This window comes from Schistocerca gregaria, chromosome 1, assembly GCF_023897955.1.
Source record: "Schistocerca gregaria isolate iqSchGreg1 chromosome 1, iqSchGreg1.2, whole genome shotgun sequence".
In the NCBI taxonomy this organism is placed as follows: domain Eukaryota; kingdom Metazoa; phylum Arthropoda; class Insecta; order Orthoptera; family Acrididae; genus Schistocerca; species Schistocerca gregaria.
In genome coordinates, this window is record NC_064920.1 from 1,062,951,951 (window position 1) to 1,062,973,191 (window position 21,241).

The following is a 21,241-nucleotide window of genomic DNA, read 5'->3' on the forward strand; positions in this document are numbered from 1 at the left end:
TTACAGTCCAGTATCTGATTTCGGAATCTCTGTCTGGCCATGAAGTAATCTAAGCGAAATCTTCCCGTATCACCCGGCATTTTCCAAGTATACCCCCTTATCTTGTAGTTCAACAGAGTATTCGCTATTACTATCTAAAAATTTTAACAGAACTCAAGTAGTCTTTCTCCTCTCTCATTCCTTGCCCCAAGCCCATATTCTGCTATAATCTTTTCTTCTAATCCTTTCCCTACAACTGCATTCCAGTTCCCCACGACTATTAGATTTTCACTTTTCTTTACACACTGTATTACTCTTTCAATGTCCTCATAAACTTTCTCTCTCTCTTCATCTTCAGCCTTTGATGTCGACGTATATACCTGTACTAACGCTGTTGGTGTTGGTTTGCTGCTGCTCATATTACAATGTACTCATCAGACCAGAAATCCTTGTCTTCTTTCCATTTTACTTTACTGATCTCTAGCATATCTAGACTGAGCCTTTGCATTTCCATTTTCACATTTTCTAGTTTGCGTAGCACGTTCAGGCTTCTGACATTCCACGCCTCTACTCGTAGAACATTATTCTTCCGTTAGCAATTCAGTCTTTTTCTCATTGTCAACTTCCCCTTGGCAGTCTCCTCCCGGAGATCCGAAAGGGGGACTGTTCCGGAATCTTTCGCCAATGGAGAGATCATCATGACACTTTTCCAATAACAGGCCGCATGTCATGTGGATACACATTATGTGTCTTTAATGGAGTGGTTTTCCATCGCCTTCTGCATCCTCATGCCGTTGATCACTACTAATTTATGTCCTTTAAGGGCAGTTTCCCATCCCACGGACAAGAGAGTGCCCTGAACCTCTTTCCTCTCCTCCGCCCATTTTGATAAGGCATTGTCAAAATGAGTTTTACTTCCTATGCCGGAAGTCATCGGCTGCCGATGCAGTTTATTGATCAAAATTTAAGCTTTAGCGGGTTTCTAACTCGGGACGGAGGGCGTTTTGATTATTAATCAAAGACGCTACACCTATCCCAAGGGTGCCATTTAAATTATAGTCAATTATACTCACTTACATGTAAACAAACAAAGAAACACCGTCGGAAAAAGCCCTGAAGGCACTAGGATACCGAGGAGCCGCCTGCCATCCTCAGCCATTAGGCGTCACCGGATTCGGTTATGGAAGGGCACGTGGTCAGCACACCGCTCTCCCGGTCTTGTCAGTTTTCGTGACCGGTGCCGCTACCTCTCAGCCAAGTAGCTCCTCAATTGGCGTCACAATGGCTGAGGGGACCCTGCTTGCCAACAGCACACGGCAGACGCTAGTCAATCCCGTCAACTTGAGTGTTCTGACGGAGACTGAAGTTACTACTGCGGCAACGCCGTTGGCGTTGGAAGAATATATTCCCAGTAACTTCCGCGCCGTGAGTTTCGCTACCTCAAGACGGTGTGATTTTGAAAACATAAATATGATATTTAGAACTAAAATTCTGATGTATCTGGAAAGGGAAGTCTATATAGTGTGGTTGTATGAACACAGTAGACAATCACTTTTAATACGAAAAATAGTCCAAAATAGTGGACTCTGCACCCCTGCCGTGTTCAGAAGTAACAGCATAGAAAGGGGAAGCAGGCTGGCGATCAGGGAACAGAGACAAGTGGGTGGTGTAATTACGAGTGTAATAGCAATTAAATTGATGTAGAACGGACGTGTAGCTAGGCGAATCGGAGGTAGATTGATCAAGAAAGTTCTCTGACGGATCCATGGAGGTAAGGGAAGGCCCGGACATAATGCAAGCCAATAAAGAAAACAAAATCTTTCATCTAATGTGCTTAAAGGGCCACTCAGGTAGTCGGTGCAATGAAGAGACAGGTAGATTTACAAATGACAGCATCGGAGAATGGAATCCACTGTTCACCCAGCTTCCATATTCCAGCATTCTCCATGTTTCAAGAAAACAGTCATACGATGAGTGGGAACGCCATTACCAAATATCGCAGCAGGAAAATGGATTTTCGCTCGCTTCAGTTCAGTATACTACTCCAACAAAATCACGCTATCGCTATAAGAATCTTGCGAGAAGATATGACGCCAATGGTTCGAATAAGCTTGTGTCACGCATGTTTCCCTGGTAACCCCTACAGTATCGGCGTGACAGCCTCTCCCAAATGTGGTGAACATCCAGAAGACGACGGGGATATTAACCACATAATCTTGGAATTATCTAAATAAACTTAGGGGAAAACCTTGTATAAACGCAGATTTCCTCGCCAACAACTATTAAAACACTAATGAGTTATAACTGCCTCAAAATTAACTTTAATAGAACATTACATGCAAACGCGGATCCGACTTATTAAATATTAATACTTATAAACTTATTTTCGGGCATTCAGCCGATTTCAAGGGACGTCCGCAATTCTTGGTCTCGCGGTCGCGTTCTCGCTTCCAAAGCATGGGGTCCGGGGTTCGATTCCCGGAAGGGTCAGGGATTTTCACCTGCCTCGAGATGACCGGGTATTTGTGTTGTCCTCATCATTTCATCATCATTCATGAAAGTTCAGCCGCCACGGTGGCTCAGCGTGTTCGGTCAGCGAGCTGGTTGGCCTCTGCAATAAAAAACTAAGTAGATGGAGTAACAAAGGAACTTGAACGAATATCATATGTCGCGTGACGTCCGCAACGACCAAACACAACGATCAACAACGAACAAAATGAAAAAAAAATAAAAAAAGGTAGCGTATTTGATTCATAATCAAAGCGTCTTCGGTCCAGGAATCTAATCCCGCCACTGCTTAAATTTTGATTAATAATCTGCATTGGCGGCTGAAGACTTCCGGCATAAGAAGTCAGTCTCATTCTGCCAATGGCCTTGTCAAAGAGGGCGGAGGAGCGGACGAAGGTCCAGGGCACTATCTTGTCCTACGTTTGGGAAACTGCCCATAAAGGCGGAAGAACCAGCAATGATAAACAGCGTGAGGATGCAGAAGGCAATGGAAACCACTGCATTAAAGACACGTAACGTGTATCCACACAACTTGTGGCCTGTAATTGAAAAAGTGTCATGATGATTTCTCCATTGACAAAAATTTCTGAAATAGTCTCCCATTCGAATCTCCGGGAAGGGACTGCCAGGGGGGAGGGGGCGTAAATTGTAATATCAACAGCAGCAAACCAACACCAACAACGACAGTACAGGTGTATATGTCGACATCAAAAGCTGAAGATGAAGAGATAGAGAAAGTATATCAGGACATTTAAAGAACTAATGCAGTATGTAAAGGGAAATGAAAATATGATAGTCGTGGGGGATTGGAATGCAGTTGTAGGGAAACGATTAGATGAAAAGATTACAGTAGGATATGGGCTTGGGCAAGGAATGAGAGAGGAGAAAGATTAATTGAGTTCTGTTAAAAATTTCAGCTAGTAATAGCGAATAGTCTGTTGAAAAACTACAAGAGGGGTGGGGGGGGGGGGGTAAACTTGATTAATGCCGCGTGCTACGGAACGATTTCAGTTAGATTACTTCTTTGTCATACAGAGATTCCGAAATCAGATACTGGACTGTAAGACGTACCAATGAGCAAATAAAAGACTCAGAACCCAATGCAGTAGTAAAGAAGATTAGCCTGAAGTTTAAGAGATTAGTCAGCAAGGATCAATATGCAAAGAAGAAAGAAGTACTAAGGAAGTACTAAGAAGTACTAAAAAGTACTATTGAATGAATAGATAAGCTTGATACAGTACAGTCGAATAGGGATGGACATCTCTAAAAAGGGCAGTCACGGAAGTTGGAGAGAAAAACATAAGTACAAAGAAGGTAACTACGAGAAAATCATAGGTAACAGAAGAAATACTGCAGTTGATCCATGAAAGAAAGAAATACAAAAACAATCAGGGAAATTCAGAAACTCAGCAATACATGTTGCTGAGGAATGAAATAAATAGGAAGTGCAGGGAAACTAAGACGAAATAGTTGCACGAAAAATGTGAAGAAATCGGAAAACTAATGATTGTTGGAAGGACTCACCGAACATATAGGAAAGTCATAACAATCTATGGTGAAAGTAAAAGCAAGAGTGGTAACATCAAGAGTGCACGGAACTCCACTGTCAAATTTAGAGGACAGAGCGGACAGGTGGAAACAGAAGGCCGCTATGAGGGGGGAGGACATGTCTGATGACGTGATAGAAGAAGACACAGGAGTCGGTTTAGAAGAGACAGGGCATGCAGTATTAGAACCAGAATGTAAGATAGTTTTCGAGGACTTAGGTTCGAATAAGGCAGAAGGATCGGTAACATTCCCTCAGAATTTCTAAAATCAATAGGGAAACTGGCAACAAAACGACTATTCACGTTGGTGTGTAGAATGTATGAATATGGCAATATACCGCTTGACTTTATTCAACACGTAAACGTTACTATATATTTTCGGATTTAGCTTATGGCACGTTTATGTATGCCTGCCATCAATGGCGATGATGTGGCGCAGACGAATGGCGAAATTCTGCATGGCCCGCTGAATTGTCGGAACATCGATGCCTTCGGTGACCTCCTGAATGTCTGATTTCAGCTCAGCGGTGGTTTTGGGGTTACTGCTGTACCCCTGTCTTTAGTATAGCCCCACCAAAATGGGTCGCATGTGTTCAGATCCGGTGAATTCGGCGGCTAATCGAAGCCCATACGAGTGTCCTCTGCGTACCCCATAGCCAGAATGCGGTCCCCAAAGTGCACCACCAGGAGATCAAGTACTCTCCTGCTTCGATGGGATCGACCTAAGTGTTGCATGAACCCCATCTTGTCGATATCAGGGTCACTTTGGATAATGGAGGTGAAATCATATTCCAAAACCTTCACGTACCGTTCGGTAGTAATCGTCCCATCAAGAAACACGGCACCGATAATTCCGAGACTGGATATTGCACCGACACAGTCGGGAAGTGGAAATGGGGATTCTGAGTCCCTCAAATGCGCCAGTTTTGCTTATGGACGAACCCATCCAAATGAAACTGGGCTTCGTCGCTACGGCGAGTGCGGCCAACCGTGCAGTTTGAACATGCTAACGCAAACAGTTCAGAAGTTATGACGATTTTATTTAATATAGTTCAATAATTGTCATCCTGTACTTAACAATCTGTCAACGTGGCTCTGAGAGCCAGTTCAAGCTTCGCCCACGCGCCAATCGTCACTTTACGGCAATGAAAGATGCCAGCATGGGAAGCTGGCCGGCTAGTTGTGTTCCATATCACTGACATCAAATACTCTCCAGCTTCGATGGGATCGACCTCAGTGTTGCATGAACCACGTGTTGTCAAAATTCAGCCGCTGTCGTGGGGCTAAAAGCATGTTAGGCCAGCCTCGCAATGGTCACCCGCGGTCAACAGAACCTACTGGTGACCTGGAGACCGTGTAACACCATTGGAAGATATTATGTAATTTTTTTTCTTCTGAGTAATTATGCTTTGCATAAAGTGTATTTTCGTTAATAGAAAAAAAATGGTTCAAATGGCTCTGAGCACTATGGGACTTAACATCTTAGGTCATCAGTCCCCTAGAACTTTAACTACTTAAAGCTAGTTAACCTAAGGACATCACACACATCCATGCCCGAGGCAGGATTCGAACCTGCGACCGTAGCAGTCTCGCGGCTCCGGGCTGCAGCACTAGAACCGCACGACCACCGCGGCAGGCGTTAATAGAAGCTTTTTGATATGTTGTGCTATGTTTTCTCTTTACTGACAAATTGCTTTAGTTGTATTTGGAAATGGATGAATTTGGATAAATAATTTTGTATTGATTTGTTAGTATGGGTAAATGTAATGTTTGCTTAAAAATGTTTACCTGCTACTTTATAACTGCTGATTCACACTTAGGGCTCTTGGTTCATGTTATGGTAAAAGATCGAGTGGGTCCCCTTAAAACGGCAGTAATTTAGCGCGCGAAAATTGCGGTGGGAGCGAGTGAAAAGGTGGAAATGAGAGTCAGTCGGAGGCTAGCTACCGTGCAGTTGGCAGCTAGTGATTGGAAGGTGTATTGTGCAGGTGCCAAGTGAGGCTTTTAGTGTTTGGATTTATTACGCCAAAGCCTCGGGTGGATTAATGGATTTAATACAATGCTGTGTGGACTGAAAGTATTATAAAATCTGATGATCGTCGCCATGAAGAAAATAACAGAGCATTTCGATTCCAACAGTACGTCCATCTCTCCTCATATACTCGCCACCTATATTGCGCGATCACTGTAACAGAGAGGAGGAATCATAGTTTGTAAAGTGATGGATTAGCGCATTTAGCATGTGCAAATACAAGGTAACTCATACCAAAATTTATGTACCTACCCTGATCTGTTCCTCATTACAAAACCTCTCAGGATCCTCTCTCTTCAACAATGATTTACGAGTGCCCAGACTGTGACAAATGATAATCAAAAAGAAAGACAATAATTTGATAATTTTGTTTGAAAGTGAGTGAAAAAGGCTATCAAAAATTACTGTGGATTTTGTTAAAGTTGAAGAGGAGGTAAATGTAGCTTTTGTAAAAACCTCCTAGTGACTGAACTAATTCATTTTAAAGTTTTGTGGAGTTTTAAAATTACTTGTACAACTTCTGGTTTCAAAAGTAAAGAACTATGATGATAATTAGTAGACAGCAATCCATTTTGAGGTTAGCTTTAGAGTAAATGTTCTTAAAGATTGGTTTGAAATGTAATACCTGGTGAACATATTTACTGTAAAATCTGTTATAAAAATGCATACAAAGTGAGCCAATATTTCAGAAGGAGAATTTAAAAAGTTGGCATTCTTTAAATTATTCATGAAATTGTGTTAGTTTGCTTCACGACAGTGGTCAAGAATAAGATCCCCCCCCCCAATTGAAAGTTTCTAAAATTACATAAAGTAACTGCATTAAAGAATATTTTCACTGCTCTTGAAATTTATGTTGAGTTTTGGGACATTGTGTGCTAAAAAGTGTAATATCAGTTTATGAGCATCCATTTACTGTTTTATTCTCACTGAAGGTAAATTTACTATAAATAACATTATCAATGAATACAGTGACTTCTTTGATTTTAAAGAAAAATGTGAACTTTTATGCAGGTGAAATTTAATTGAATTTGTGCCGTGCAGAAAATACCTGACGAAATAAGGTTAGACCCATGCACAATTTCCAATTTAGTATTGCATTTGTTGTGCTAATGAAGTTATTCAGGTTCGACAAAGTACTTAAATTGATGAGTGTAACACTGTCTTTTGTGTTTGTGGGGACAGGCATGTTTTACAGTAAAATAACTGTTAGTATCCACTTTACCAGTTTTTTGCTTGTGATGAGGTTCATTGCACAGCACAGGCTGTGTTTTTCCATTACAACTGTTCACTTTTTCTTTAAAAGAAATGTTACATATTTCCATGCCTAAATAGACTGGCGACCGGTTTCTATTTCATCTGAGCAAGTTTGAGTAGTTAAAACAGTTTTTAAATTGGATCAGTTGACTTCAGTGTGTTTACGTAACTTGAATTTCATGTCCGATAAGCAAAACCGTTTACGCATTTCACGATCAATTGTGCAAAAATCCTCACTCATGGCACAAACAGTGAAGAGTGTGTTGCAGCCGCTATTACGAATTGTGGCTCTTGGGGTCTGGAGAAATGTGGGAGCACGCGAAGCAATGCTAATCCTACGACTTGTCATAGAAGACAGGTTAAAGATTATTACAGAGCAATATCCTTAACATCGGTTTGCCGCAGAATTTTTGAAAATATTCTCAGTTCAAAGATGATAAATTTGTTTGAGACGTAAAAGCTTTTGTCCCGGTTTTGGAAGGAATCGCTCGAACGAAACTCATCTTGCCTTTTCTCGCATGATACCCTGCGATTCATATATAAAAGGCAACAGGCAGATTCCATATTTCTAGTCTCCTGAAAAGGGTCTGACACGGCGCCCTAATACGGACTGTTAACGGAGGTACGAGCATACAGAGTAGTTTCATAGATATGTTGCTGTTTTGTCAAGTTCCTCGAGCGTGGATCCACAATCAGTGCGCAGCGCTATGAAAATACTTTGAAGAAACTGCGACGCGCCCTAAAATCAAAACGCGCAGGAATGATGTCGGAAGGAATAATCCTATTGCACGATAACGCCCGCCCCACACTGCCAATCGGACGAAGGCTACGCCTCGTCGGTTTCGTTGGGAAACACTGTAACATCATATCTATAGTCCAGATCTTCCACTGTGTGGTTTTCACACCTTTGGCGAAATGCAGAAAGATATGGGTGAACGTCACTTTCAGTCGGGCGAGAAGGTGCAAGAATGGGCGAGGTTGTCAATCCGTCAGCAACCGACTGCGTGGCATGAAACTGGAATTGATCATCCCGTCTTCCCGTGGGATTTCTTCCGGTGGGATGAATGTCTTATCACGTGTGATCACTGTTTTTGTATAGAAACATTCGATATTCCCATTGAGGTGGGTGTTTGGTTTCCATTTGTCTGCCCCTTACAGAACCCGGTACTTGGTGCTCGGCAGCGAGTGGCCATCAGAGACGATGTTATCGTCAGAAGTGCCCCAGGGAAATGCCAAAGCACCGCCCATGCTTTCAAACTACATAAATGATCCCACAGACAGGGTGAACAGCAATCTACGGCTGTATGCTGATGATGCTATGGTGAGGGGAAGGTGTCTTCGTTGAGTGACTGAGATAATACAAGTTGGCTTGGATAAAATTTCTGGTTGGTGTGATGAATGACAGCCAACTCTAAATGTAGAAAAATGTAAGTTAATGCAGATGAGTAGGAAAAACAATCCGCTAATATTAGAATACGACATTAGTACCGTGCGTCTATCAAATATCTTGGCGTAACGTTGCAAAGTGACATGAAATGGAACAAATATGTAAGGACTGTAGTAGGAAAGGCGAGTGCTCGACTTCAGTTCACTGGGAGCATTTTAGGAAAGTGCGCTTCATCTGTAAGGGAGACCACGTACAGAACACCATTGTGACCCGTTCTTGAGTACCGCGCAATTGTTTGGGAACGCCACCAGGTTGGATTAAAGGAAGACATCGCAGCAATTCAGAGGCGGGCTGCTAGATTTGTTAGCGGTACGCTCGATCAAAATGCGTGTGTTACGAAGATTCTTCGAGAACTCAAATAGGTATCCAAGGAGGAAGGCGACGTTCTTTTTGAGGAACACTGCTGAGAAAATTTAGAGAACCAGCATTTGTTGCTGACTGCAGAACATTTCTACTGCCGAAAACGTATGTTTCGAATAAGGACCACAAAGATAAGGCAGGAGAAATTGGGGCTCGTACAGAGGCACGTAGACAGTCGTACTTCCATCGTCCTATTAGCGAGAGGAACAGGAAAGGTAATGACGAGTGTGGTATAAGGCACCCTCCGCCATGCGGTGGCTTGTGGAATATGTATGTAAATGTAAGTAGAAAAAAGGTGATCCTATGTTACAGCATTTAGAGGACTTAGATTTTGACAAAACTGACTGAAATGCAGTGGTGAAAATTTTGAGGGTAGCAAGGATAAAGTATGTGGAGCAAAACGTTATTTACAACATTGCAGAAACGAGACTACAATTTCAAGATTCGAAGGACATGAAAGGGAAGTAGTGGTTGAGAAAGAAGTGAGGCAGGGTTGTTATTTGATATGTAGGTTGAACAAGCTGTAAAGGACACAAAAGAAAATTTTGGAGAAAGAATTAAAGTTTAGGGAGAAAGAATAAAAATTTTGAGGTTTGCCAATGATGTTGTAATACTATCACAGAAGGATTTGTAAAAGGATTTGTAAGAGCAATTGAATGGAATAGCTAGTGTCTGATTAGAACTTGAACAGAGTGGATAATATCATGAGAAGAGGTTATAAGATCAATGTATCTAAAGTACGAGGATTATTTGGAAAGTAAGGAACGATCTGCCACGAAATGGAAAATCCAGCGAAAATCTGATGAAGCTTTGCACATATGCGTTGGGCACTGTGACTAGTACGCCCGTAGATGACACCATGTCGCTGTTTTCAGTTCTGAGCTCACAGTAACAACGTAAAGATGGCTAGAAATTAGAATCTCCCGCTATGTATGAGGGCATGGCGAAAGATTTCGCCTGAAGCTATGCAATCCACATAACATAACTGTCATGCGGTTCATTCTACACGACAATTCTTGGCCGCAATGAAGATGCTCTGCTCCTGCAGCGTTCTTGATGGGAAGAGTGTGATCACCCACAATACAGCCCGTAATTGGCTACCCCTGAGGTTCATCTCTACTCAAATGAACCGCTGGCTATGAAGACAAAGAAAACGAGCTGTAGTCTAGAGTAGAAAATTGTCGAAAAGCACTGGCGGCTGTCTTCTATAACGAGGGAATTGAAAAGTTGGTACAACGTTAAGACAGATGTCTTGGCACTGTGGTTTCCATTTCGCATCCTATAGTTCCTTACTTTCCGAATAGCCCTCGTAAAACAAGGGCAATGGAATGAAGTCGAATAAAATCAGGTGATGCTGAGGGAATTAAGACAATGAAAGTAGGAGACGTGTTTTGCTATATGGGAAACAAAATATGTAATAATTGTTGAAATAAAGAGGACGTAGAATGCAGACTGGCTACAGCAAGGAAAGGGAAAGGGTTTTTTTTTGTTTAAAAAAAAGGGGGATTTGTTAAAATCGAATGTAAATTTGAGTGTTAGGCAGTCTTTTCTGAAGTTATTTGCCTGGACTGTAGCCTTGTGTGAAACTGAAAAAGGTGACGAACAGCGGCTCAGATGAGAAGAGACTAGGAACTTTTAAACTATAGCGTTGTAGAACAATGCTGAAGATAAGATGTGTACATCACATAACTAATGATAAGGTACCAAACCGAACTACTGATAAACGAAGTTTATGGCATAACTTGGCTAAAAGAAGGGATCGAATGACAGAACACGTTCTCAGGCAGCAAGGAATTGTCAACTTGATATTGGAAGGGAGAGAGGGAGTGTTTTTGTGTGTGTGTGAGGGGGGGGGGGGGGGGTGCTAAATTAGAGCGAGACCAAAGCATGGATACAGTAAGCATGTTCAAATGGATGAGGCTGCAACAGTTCTTTGGATATCAAGAAATCTGCGCAGGATAGACTAAACTGGAGAGCTGCATCATAAGATTTCGGACTGAAGACCACACCAACAGGTACACGAAGGACAATGCAACAGAACAAGGGGCTGCGTTTTCGGAGGCTGGGAGTGCTGCGTCGACTTAGAAAGAACGGAACCATATCCAGAACGGCAGTAAAAACCATCACCGTCGAGCCCGAAAAGGTTTCACGGGAGAACACCTGGAATCGAGTCGTGATCAATGGCGTCGGTTTCTCTTTACGAACGAGTGCAGAATTTCTACGACTTCTAATTATCCTCGTAGAAGATTCCACGAGTTTAGCAGGGAGGTGGTAGTATCGGGACAAGATCCTCCAACGTATTTTCAGTGACGGTTTCGTCTTTCAAGAATAAGCACACGATCTCACTCTGCGCACCACATGAACATCTCCCTCAAGAAGGCGGGAGTCAACTGCATGGGAAGGCAATGCAGTATTCTCTAACGTAAACCCGACTGAGTGCGCCTGGGAGCAGATGAAGCTTGCAGGACGTTGTCACAAGAACTCCCTTCACACTTTGGACGACCTACGGGAGACTAACGTCGAAGAATGGAACAGTAACGTTGTGAATAGCACACCAGTTAAGATGTAAGCGTGTTACGACATACAGCGGGGAGAAACACTGAAACGAACACACTTCGTACAACGCGATGGCAGTGTAGACACTTTTAGTTTTCCAAGACGACCGGTTTCAACAGTCTTATGCTGCCGACGTCTGCCACGTTACATTACATGAAGTCAAAGCAAAAAAGACATGTAATGTAATATGGCAATTTTATAACAAGGCCAATAAGATGAGATGATGACAGCATAAGATTGTTGAAACCGGTAATCTCGGAATAATAAGTCTAAACTGCGATCGCGACGTACGTAGTGTGTTCACCTTCAGCCATACCGAACGCCCTACAGGATATATCATGTATACCCTATCGTAATGAATGTTACTCTGGGCAGTAGATTTTGATTTTAAACATGTGCCAACATTTGCGTATTTTGGTTAATGTTTCAATTTTTCTTGAGTGGGGTTTAAGGTCATGTAAATCTTTGTAAATGACATCATCATCGCTTCTGACAGTTATAAATTTTTATTAATCAAAAGCACGGTTGAAATTTAGCTATGTTTGCAGTGGAAAGTAGCGAATACTCCAGGATTTTTAAATTTCGCATCTGCTGCAGCACGAAACTGTGTCCACGTGAAATGGCTAGACTGCAACCTTATAAATGACAAATAAACAATTTTAACAGTTAAAGTAAACGATGATTACTTTTAAAAGGTTGTTGTCTTGTTTTTATTTCAGCGTGAAGTTAATTTACCACGAGCTGCGGCATGTCCCAGCAACACATCAGAGTGAACCGGAAAGGTTCTTTTTTGTGTCTATTTATTCCAATTATGTACCAAAATATTTTGCACCAGGTAATTAACTTTAGTGTATGGCGTGCATTTTCAAACCTGGGTACTATTTTGAGTCATACTGAGGCAACCAAGTTGTGCTGAGTCAACATGCCTCTTCGAACAGTCTGAGTGTGGAACTTACGTTTTTACACAAAACGACGAGGCTTTTTTTTTTTTTTGCTTATTGCTTTCTGACTGTACCACAATTACGTATGCTGGATGAATGTGAATGAAAAACTGTTTGTACTCAGGTCTTTAAGAAGATCATCACAGACTATAATTAATAAACACTCCGTATTCACGCCACGAGTGGCCCTCCGGGACCATCCGACCGCCGTGTCATCCTCAGCGGAGGATGCGGATAGGAGGGGCGTGTGGTCAGCGCACCGCTCTCCCGGTTGTAATTATGGTATTCTAGAACGAAGCCGCCACTATTCGGTCGAGTAGCTCCTTAATTGGCATCACGACGCAGAGTGCACCCCGAAAAACGGCAACAGCGCATGGAGGCCCGGCTGATCACCCATCCAAGTGCCGACAACGCCCGACAATGCTTAACTTCGGTGTCTCCCGGGAACCTGTGTATCTACTGCGGCAAGGCCGTTGCCCCTAGAGAATTGATACCTAGAATTAATACCTAGAGTAAAATATTGTCGACACTTTATCAGTTTCATTAGGTTCATTCTACCGTTCTCTGCTCCCTCCTCTAAGCACACAAATGTTTGCAGATACGTTAGTGTGCAAAACTTTTGAGCAGTTTGGTACAGAGTAGCCAAAATAAAAACTGATGCGAGGGTTGCATTCAACCGTAATGAGTCCATCAAAATATCTGAAAGAGGTGGAATGGTCGATTATAGAATTGTCGCCCGTTGGACATATATCTGACCGTGCAACGGAAAATTGCTCAACATCAACTGAAGAGTCGCACTGAGGAGCTACTGCAGAACGAAAAAGTGACAGAAAAAGGCTGAAAACGGCTCCGCGCTGCTCGTGGCACTCCCAGCTCCTGGCGGCTGGAGACAACATCAAGAACACTGTACAGAGCAGCGCACGGCTGATGCTCAGACTGACCTTGGCTCCCATACAGCCCAAGAGGCGCTCCGTGTTGGCCGACGTCCGCTACCGCGCAGCTGACACAACTACCAGGCAGGCAGGGTCGAGAGTAGCAGGCTCCAGATGGCGGGCTACGCCCCCACAGATAGCGTGTGCGTCGTAAACACACAGTGTCGCTCGAAGCGGCGATATTTCGACACTATGCGCAAGCTGTGACAGATTTGTTTTATAACGAGGCACGGACTGCGAGTTAACTACTGCTTTACGACCTTGTGGCCCCCGCCCCCCTCTCCGCATTTCTTCCAGCCTCCCACTCTTCCCTTACTGGAAGGACGCACAGTGCTGTGGTGATCAATACGGCCGGTCGTATCGAGGGGGACCGGAGTTAAAATGTGGAACGTTGCAGGACATAAGACATGAACATGTATACAGTGTTTCACAATTACTATTACAGACTTCTACGGGCTGTAGATGGAACTCTGCAGGAAAACTTTTCATAAGGAACCCATATGCGGAAAAGCACCGTTTGAGTGTAAAATAAATTTGGAGACCGGATAACTTCCAAACCTATCGCTTCACGGTACGCAAGTAACGGAGACAATGATCTCTGTCTTGTGTGCTCTACAGGGACTGCTGCATGTGGCGAGCCTGCTGTTCTTTGCACAAGGTGTGTATCTGCGACGCATGTTACCACTCACAACGTACACAAACCGGGTGTGTGCTGAATAAACGCTGCTGCCGCCAAACTCGTGCAAGGCGATCTTCTTCTACACTACTGGCCATTAAAATTGCTACACCACGAAGGTGACGTGCTAAAGACGCGACAGGAAGAACATGCTGTGATATGCAAATGATCAGCTTTTCAGAGCATTCACACAAGGCTGGCGACGGTGGCGACACCTACAACGTGCTGACATGAGGAAAGTTTCCAACCGATTTCTCATACACAAACAGCAGTTGACCGGCGCTGCCTGGAGAAACGTTGTTGTGATGCCTCGTGTAAGGAGGAGAAATGCGTACATCACGTCTCCGACTTTGATAAAGGTGGGACTGTAGCCTATCGCGATTGCGGTTTATCGTATCGCGACATTGCTGTTCGCGTTGGTCGAGATCCAATGACTGTTAGCATAATATGGAATCGGTGGTTTCAGGAGGGTAATACGGAACGCAGTGCTGGATCCCAACGGCCTCGTATCACTAACTGTCGAGATTACAGGCATCTTATCCGCATGACTGTAACGGATCGTGCAGCTACGTCTCGATCCATGAGTCAACAGATGGGGACAACAACCATCTGCACGAACAGTTCGGCAACTTTTGCAGCAGCATGGACTATCAGCTTGGAGACCATGGCTGCCGTTATCCTTGACGCTGCATCACAGACAGGAGCGCCTGCGATGGTGTACTCAACGACGAACCTGGGTGCACGAATGGCAACATGTCATTTTTTCGGGTGAATACAGGTTCTGTTTACAGCATCGTGATGGTCGCAACCGTGGTTGGCGACATCGCGGTGAACGCATATTGGAAGCTTGTATTCGTCATCGCCATACTGGCATATCAACCGGCGTGATAGTATGGGGTGGCATTGCTTACACGTCTTGGTCACCTCTTTTTCGCATTGACGGCACTTTGAACAGTGGACGTTACATTTCAGATGTGTTACGACCCGTGGCTCTACCCTTCATTCGATCCCTGCGAAACCCTACATTTGAGCAGGACAATGCACGACCGCATGTTTCAGGTTCTGTACGGGCCTTTCTGGATACAGAAAATGTGCGACTGCTGCCCTGGCCAGTACATTCTCCAGATCTCTCACCAATTGAAAACGTCTGGTCAATGGTGACCGAGCAACTTGCTCGTCAAAATACGCTACTCACTACTCTTGATAAACTGTGGTATCGTGTTGAAGCTGCATGGGCATCTGTACCTGTACACGCTATCCAAGCCCTGTTTGACTCAATGCCCAGGCCTATCAAGGCCGTTATTACGGCCAGAACTGGTTGTTCTGGGTACTGGTTTCTCAGGATCTATGCATCCAAATTGCGTAAAAATGTAATCACATGTTATTTGTCCAATGAGTACCCGTTTATCATGTGCATTTCTTCTTGGTGTAGCAATTTTAGTGGCCAGTAGTGTATCACTGTATCTCTATAGGCCCCACAAGGAAAACTTTGTTAGGAGCTAAAGTTGGCGCCTGAGGTGGCCAAGGAGTTGGTCCACCTCGAGGAATCTAAGTCTCACGTCATGTCTGGCAGAGATTTTAGCTGACGACATGTGCAAACGGCATAAGTGTGATATCATGCCGGAACCACATTTGCTGACGGAGTGACGTGACAGATCTTTCAGCAGCAACAGTACATCTTACAGGAATGTCAGCTATCTGGTACCATCTTTCCTGTTTGTATGAGTACCGCCAAACGGGGGATTTGAAACTTCCTGGCACATTAAAACTGTGTAGCAGACCGAGACTCGAACTCGGGGTCTTTGCTTTTCGCGGGCAAGTACTCTACCTCCGAGGTACCCAAGCAGGACTCACGACCCGTCCTCACATCTTCAATTCCGCCAGAACTTCGCCTCCTACCTTCCAAACTGAGCACTTGCCCGCGAAAGGCAAAGGTCCTGAGTTCGAGTCTCGGTCCGGCATACAGTTTCAATCTGCCAGGAAGTTTCATACCAGCGCACACTCCGCTGCAGAGTGAAAATTTCATTCGGGAGATTTGAAAGCTATTCGTCCTGCAAACTTATCCGAACTACACACTTCCGAACACTGGTTCCTTACAAAAACTTTATCTACTAAGTCCCCTCTAGAACCCGTAAAGCCTGTGATAGTAATTGTGAAATACACTGTACAATCAGATGAGAAAAGTAGTGGAATGCCTCCTAATATCGTGTCGCACGTCCTTTTGTCCGGCGTAGCGCAGCAACTCGGCGTGGCATGGAGTCAACAAGTCGTTGGAAGTCCTGTGCAGAAATACTGAGCCACGGTTCCTCTGTAGCCGTCCATAACTGCGCAAGTGTTGCCGGTGCAGGAGTCCGTGCGCGAACTGTCGTCTCGATTATGTCCCATGCAAATTCTATGGCATTGATGTCGGCCATTTCGCTCGAATCGTCCGGAATAGTTTTTGAAACCAATAGCGAACAATTGTGGCCCGGTGACATGGAGCATTGTCATCTATAAACATTCCGCCATTGTTTGGAAACATGAAGTTCGTGAATGGCTGCAAATGATCTCCAACTGCTTGCTCCGATAGCTGAGTGGTCAGTTCAACGGACTGCCACGCCAAGGGGGCCGGGTTCGATTCCTGGCTGGGTCTGGGATTTTCTACGCTCAGGGACTGGGTCTTGTGTTGTCGCAATCATCATCATCTCATCCCCAACGACACGCAAGTCGCCGAAATGGCGTCACATCAAAGGACTTGCACCAGGTGACCGGCCTACCGGTCGGGAGGCCCTAGGCACACGACATTTTATTTCATCTCCACGTAGCCTAACATAACCAATTCCACTCAATGATCGACTCAGTTGGAGCAGAGGACCCAGTCCATTCCATGAGCGCACAGCCGACACCACCAGCTTGCACAGTGGCTTGTTGACAGCTTGTGTCCATGGCTTCGTTGGGTCCGCCACACACTCCAACCCTATCATCAGTTCTTACTGACTGAAATCTGGACTTATCTGACCAGTCCACGATTATCCACTCGTCTAGGTTCAAAATGGTTCAAATGACTCTGAGCAATATGGGACTTAACATCTGTGGTCATCAGTCCTCTAGAACTTAGAGCTACTTAAACCTAACTAACCTAAGGACATCACACACATCAATGCCCGAGGCAGGATTCGAACCTGCTTCCGTAGCGGTCGCGCGGTTCCAGACTGAAGCGCCTAGAACCGCTCGGCCACACCGGCCGACCCACTCGTCTAGGATCCAACCGATATGGTCACGAGCCCAGGAGAGGACTGCAGGCGATGTCGTGCTGTTAGCGAAGGTACTCGCTTCGGTCGTCTGTTGGCATAGCCCGTTAACCCCACATTTTGTCGCACTGTTCTAACGGATACTTTTGTCATACGTCCTACATTGATATCTCCTTTTATTTCACATAGTGTTACTTGTCTGTTAACAGTGACAGCTCTACGTAGACTCCGCTGCTACGGGTCGTTTGTGAAAGCCGTCGGCCACTGCGTTGTCCGTGGTGAGAGGTAATGCCTGACATTGGTGTTCTCGGTACACTCTTGATACTATGGATCTCTGAATGTTGAATTACCAAACGATTTTCGAAATACAATGAACCATGCGTCTAGTTCCAACTGCTATTCTGCGTACAAAGTCTGTCAATTCTCGTCAGAAACCTTTTCACATGAATCATCCTAGTAGAAATGACAGCTCCACCAATGCGCTGCCCTTTTATACCTTATTTACGCAATACTACCGCCATCTATTCATCTACATGTTCACAGATACTCCGCAAGCCACCGTACGGAGCGTGGAGGAGGGTATCCTGTACCACTACTAGTCACTAGGGCACTAATAATACTGTATCCGAAATTTACAGGTTTGACCTTCCTATTCATCCGCATCACCTTACATTTTTTCCACATTTAACGCTAACTGCCATCCATCACACCAACTAGAAATTTTGTCTAAGTTGTTTTGTGTCTTCCTACAGTCACTTCACTTCGACATCTTATTGTACACCACAGTATCATCAGCAAACAACAGCAGGTTGCTGCCCACCCTGTTCGCCAAATCATTTATGTGTAGCGACAATAACAGCGGTCCTATCACGTTTCTCTGGGGCATTCCTGACGATACCGTTGTCTCCGATGAATATTCGACGTCGAGGACAACATACTGGGTTTCATTACTTAGAGGAGTCTTCGAGTCACTCACATATATGTGAACTTATTCCATATGCTCGTATCTTCGCTAACAGCCTGCAGTGGGGCACCGTGTCAAATACTTTCCGGAAATCTAGCAATATGGAATCTGCCTGTTACCCTTCTTCCATAGTTCGCAATATATCACGTGAGAAAAGAGAAAGCTGAGTTTTGCACGAGCGATGCTTTGTAAAACCATACTGATTCGTGGATGTAAGTTTCTTAGTCTCAAGAAAGTTCATTATATTCGAACCGAGAATATGTTCGAGGATTCTGCAGCAAACAGAGGTTAGGGATGGTGCTGTGTAATTATGAAGGTCCGTTCTTTTACCCTTCTTATACAGTGGAATCACCTCCGCCTTTTTTCAGTCACTTGGGCCTTTGTGCTAGGCGAGAGATTCACGATAGACCCACGCTAGATAAGAGACCAGTACCATAGAGTACTCTTTGCAAAACCGAATTGGTATTGCATCTAGACGTGGTGATTTACACACATCAAAAAACGTTCTGCATCACCTCGGTTCCGAGAGTTCCGGAACCTGCACATAAAACTGGAATGGAGATAAACATAACATCAATTCCGTCCTATTTATTGCTCCTGAAAACCACATATCGCATGTTGTACCACCACACAGCGAGACTTTCAGAGGTGCTGGTCCAGATTGCTGTACACACCGGTACCTCTAATACCCAGTAGCACGTCCTCTTGCATTGATGTATGCCTGTATTCGTCGTGGCATACTATCAAAATTTCATCAAGGTACTTTCAGTCAGACTGTCCCACTCCTCAACGGCGATTCGGCGTAGATCTCTCAGAGTGGTTGGTGGGTCGCTTTGGTCGAGCGATGTCGTTATCGTGAAGGAAGTCATTCGCAATATGTTCGCTATGAGGGCGCCAATTGTCGTCCAAGAAGACGAATGCAGCGCCAATATGCTGCAGATATGATTGCACTATCGGTTGGAGGAAGGCATTCGCGTATCGTAAAGCCGTTACGGCGCCTTCCATGACCACCAGCGGCGTACGTCGACTCCACATAATGCCGCCCCAACACAACAGGGAGCCTCCACCTTGCTGCACTCTCTGGACAGTGTGTCGAAGGCGTTCAGCGTGACCAGGTTACGTCCAAACACGTCTCCAACTAATGTCTGGTAGAAGGCATATTTGACACTCATCGGTGAAGAGAAGGTGATGTCAATCCTGAGCGATCTATTCGGAATGTTGTTGGGCGTATCTGTACCGCGCTGCATGGTGTCCTGGTTGCAAAGATGGACCTCGTCATGGTCTTCGGGTGTGAAGTTGCGCATCAGACAGGCTATTGCGTACAGTTTGAGTGGTTGCACGAAAAGCATTATTCAACATGGTGGCGTTGCTGTCAGGGTTCCTCCGAGCCATAATCCTTAGGTAGCGGTCATCCACTGCAATAGTAGCCCTTGGACGGCCTAAGTGAGGCATGTCATCGACAATTTCTGTCTCTCTGTATCTCCTCCATGTCCGAACTACATCATTTTGATTCACTCCGAGACGCCTGGAACTTCCCTTGTTGAGAGCCTTTCCTGCCACAAAGTAACAATGCGGACGCTATCGAACCGCGGCAATGACCGTCTAAGCATGGTGGAACTACAGACAACACGAGCCGTGTACCTCCCTCCTGGTGGAATGACTGCAACTGATCGGTTGTCAGACCCCCTCCGTCTAAACGGCGTTGCTCATGCAAGGTTGTTTACATCTTCGGGCCGGTTTAGAGACATATCTGAACAGTGAAAGGGACTGTGTCTGAGATACAACATCCACAGTCAACGTCTATCTTCAGGAGTTCTGGGAACCGCGGTGATCTAAAACTTTTTCTGATGTGTGTATTTACTTTCAAATCTTTCACGTTTCTCTCTACGCCAGGGATGCATATCACTACGTTGTCCATAAGGGGTCTGTCCGATGGTCAAATGACGGTATACTTACACGATTATCCTGTGTGAACGATTTCATGAACGTGAAATTTAAAACTTCGGCTTTCGTTTTGGCATCTTCAACTGCTACACTACACCGTTCAACAAGGGACTGAGTGAAAGCCTTAGACCAGCTTATCGATTTAACGTAAGACCAGAATTTTCTCAGGTTCTCTGCCAGATCTTTTGCTAAGGTGTGACGGTGGTAGTTGTATGCTTCGCGCATACATATTTTCCCATACGTACGAATCTCTACTAGCCTTCGCTTGTCGTCATTTGTACGTTCTCTTTTGAACTGAAAGTGCAAAAACCTCAGCATCTTAGGAATTTCATTATTTAACTATAGTTATCTTTTTCATCATTTATCCATCTACTAGGAACGTAACTCCCCAGACCACGATTTACAATCTGCTTAAACTTTGCCCATAATTCCTGTACACCCGTCTTACTGGAACTTAATGATATCAGTTCACTGTCTAAGAGAGACGGTAACAACTGCTTATCTGCCCTATCTAGCAGTAACATTCTTCTAACCTTCTTGACTGTACATATCGCTATCCCACCTCAGTGTATATATACTCCGCGAGCCACTGTACAGGATACGTGAGAAAGTACATTTTGTCAATATTCTCAATTTTCTGTTGCGTCTGTAACTGAGAGACGGAAAAATGCCCTATACATGCCCTATTGCCTGATTTTGACAACCATTAGGCAATATGCACGACAGTGGCAGCATGATGGTCATACGGTCATATTAGAATATGGGTTCTTTCAGTTTATGGAATTGGCTTTCACGAGATCCACGTCGTCTCTCTTCCAAGGATTCTCCTGTACGTCACCTGAGCATTTCCGTTACACTTTCGTACGACCTA

The 21,241-nt window shown here is 44.4% G+C and overlaps 2 protein-coding genes across 2 annotated transcripts in view; both read right to left on the bottom strand.

Annotated features, from left to right (window-relative positions):
• LOC126281329 (uncharacterized) overlaps positions 1-13,643 on the bottom strand; it is a 43,963-nt gene extending 30,320 nt beyond the window's left edge. The window contains exon 1 of the mRNA XM_049980193.1: positions 13,566-13,643. Within this exon, the coding sequence (XP_049836150.1) occupies positions 13,566-13,577 (12 nt within the window). The 5' untranslated portion in view covers positions 13,578-13,643. The remainder of the gene's footprint in view (positions 1-13,565) is intronic.
• The window catches only part of LOC126288157 (microtubule-associated serine/threonine-protein kinase 3-like), a 424,127-nt gene that overhangs the window by 227,805 nt on the left and 175,081 nt on the right, over positions 1-21,241 (bottom strand). The gene's annotated exons all lie outside the window — the stretch shown is intronic.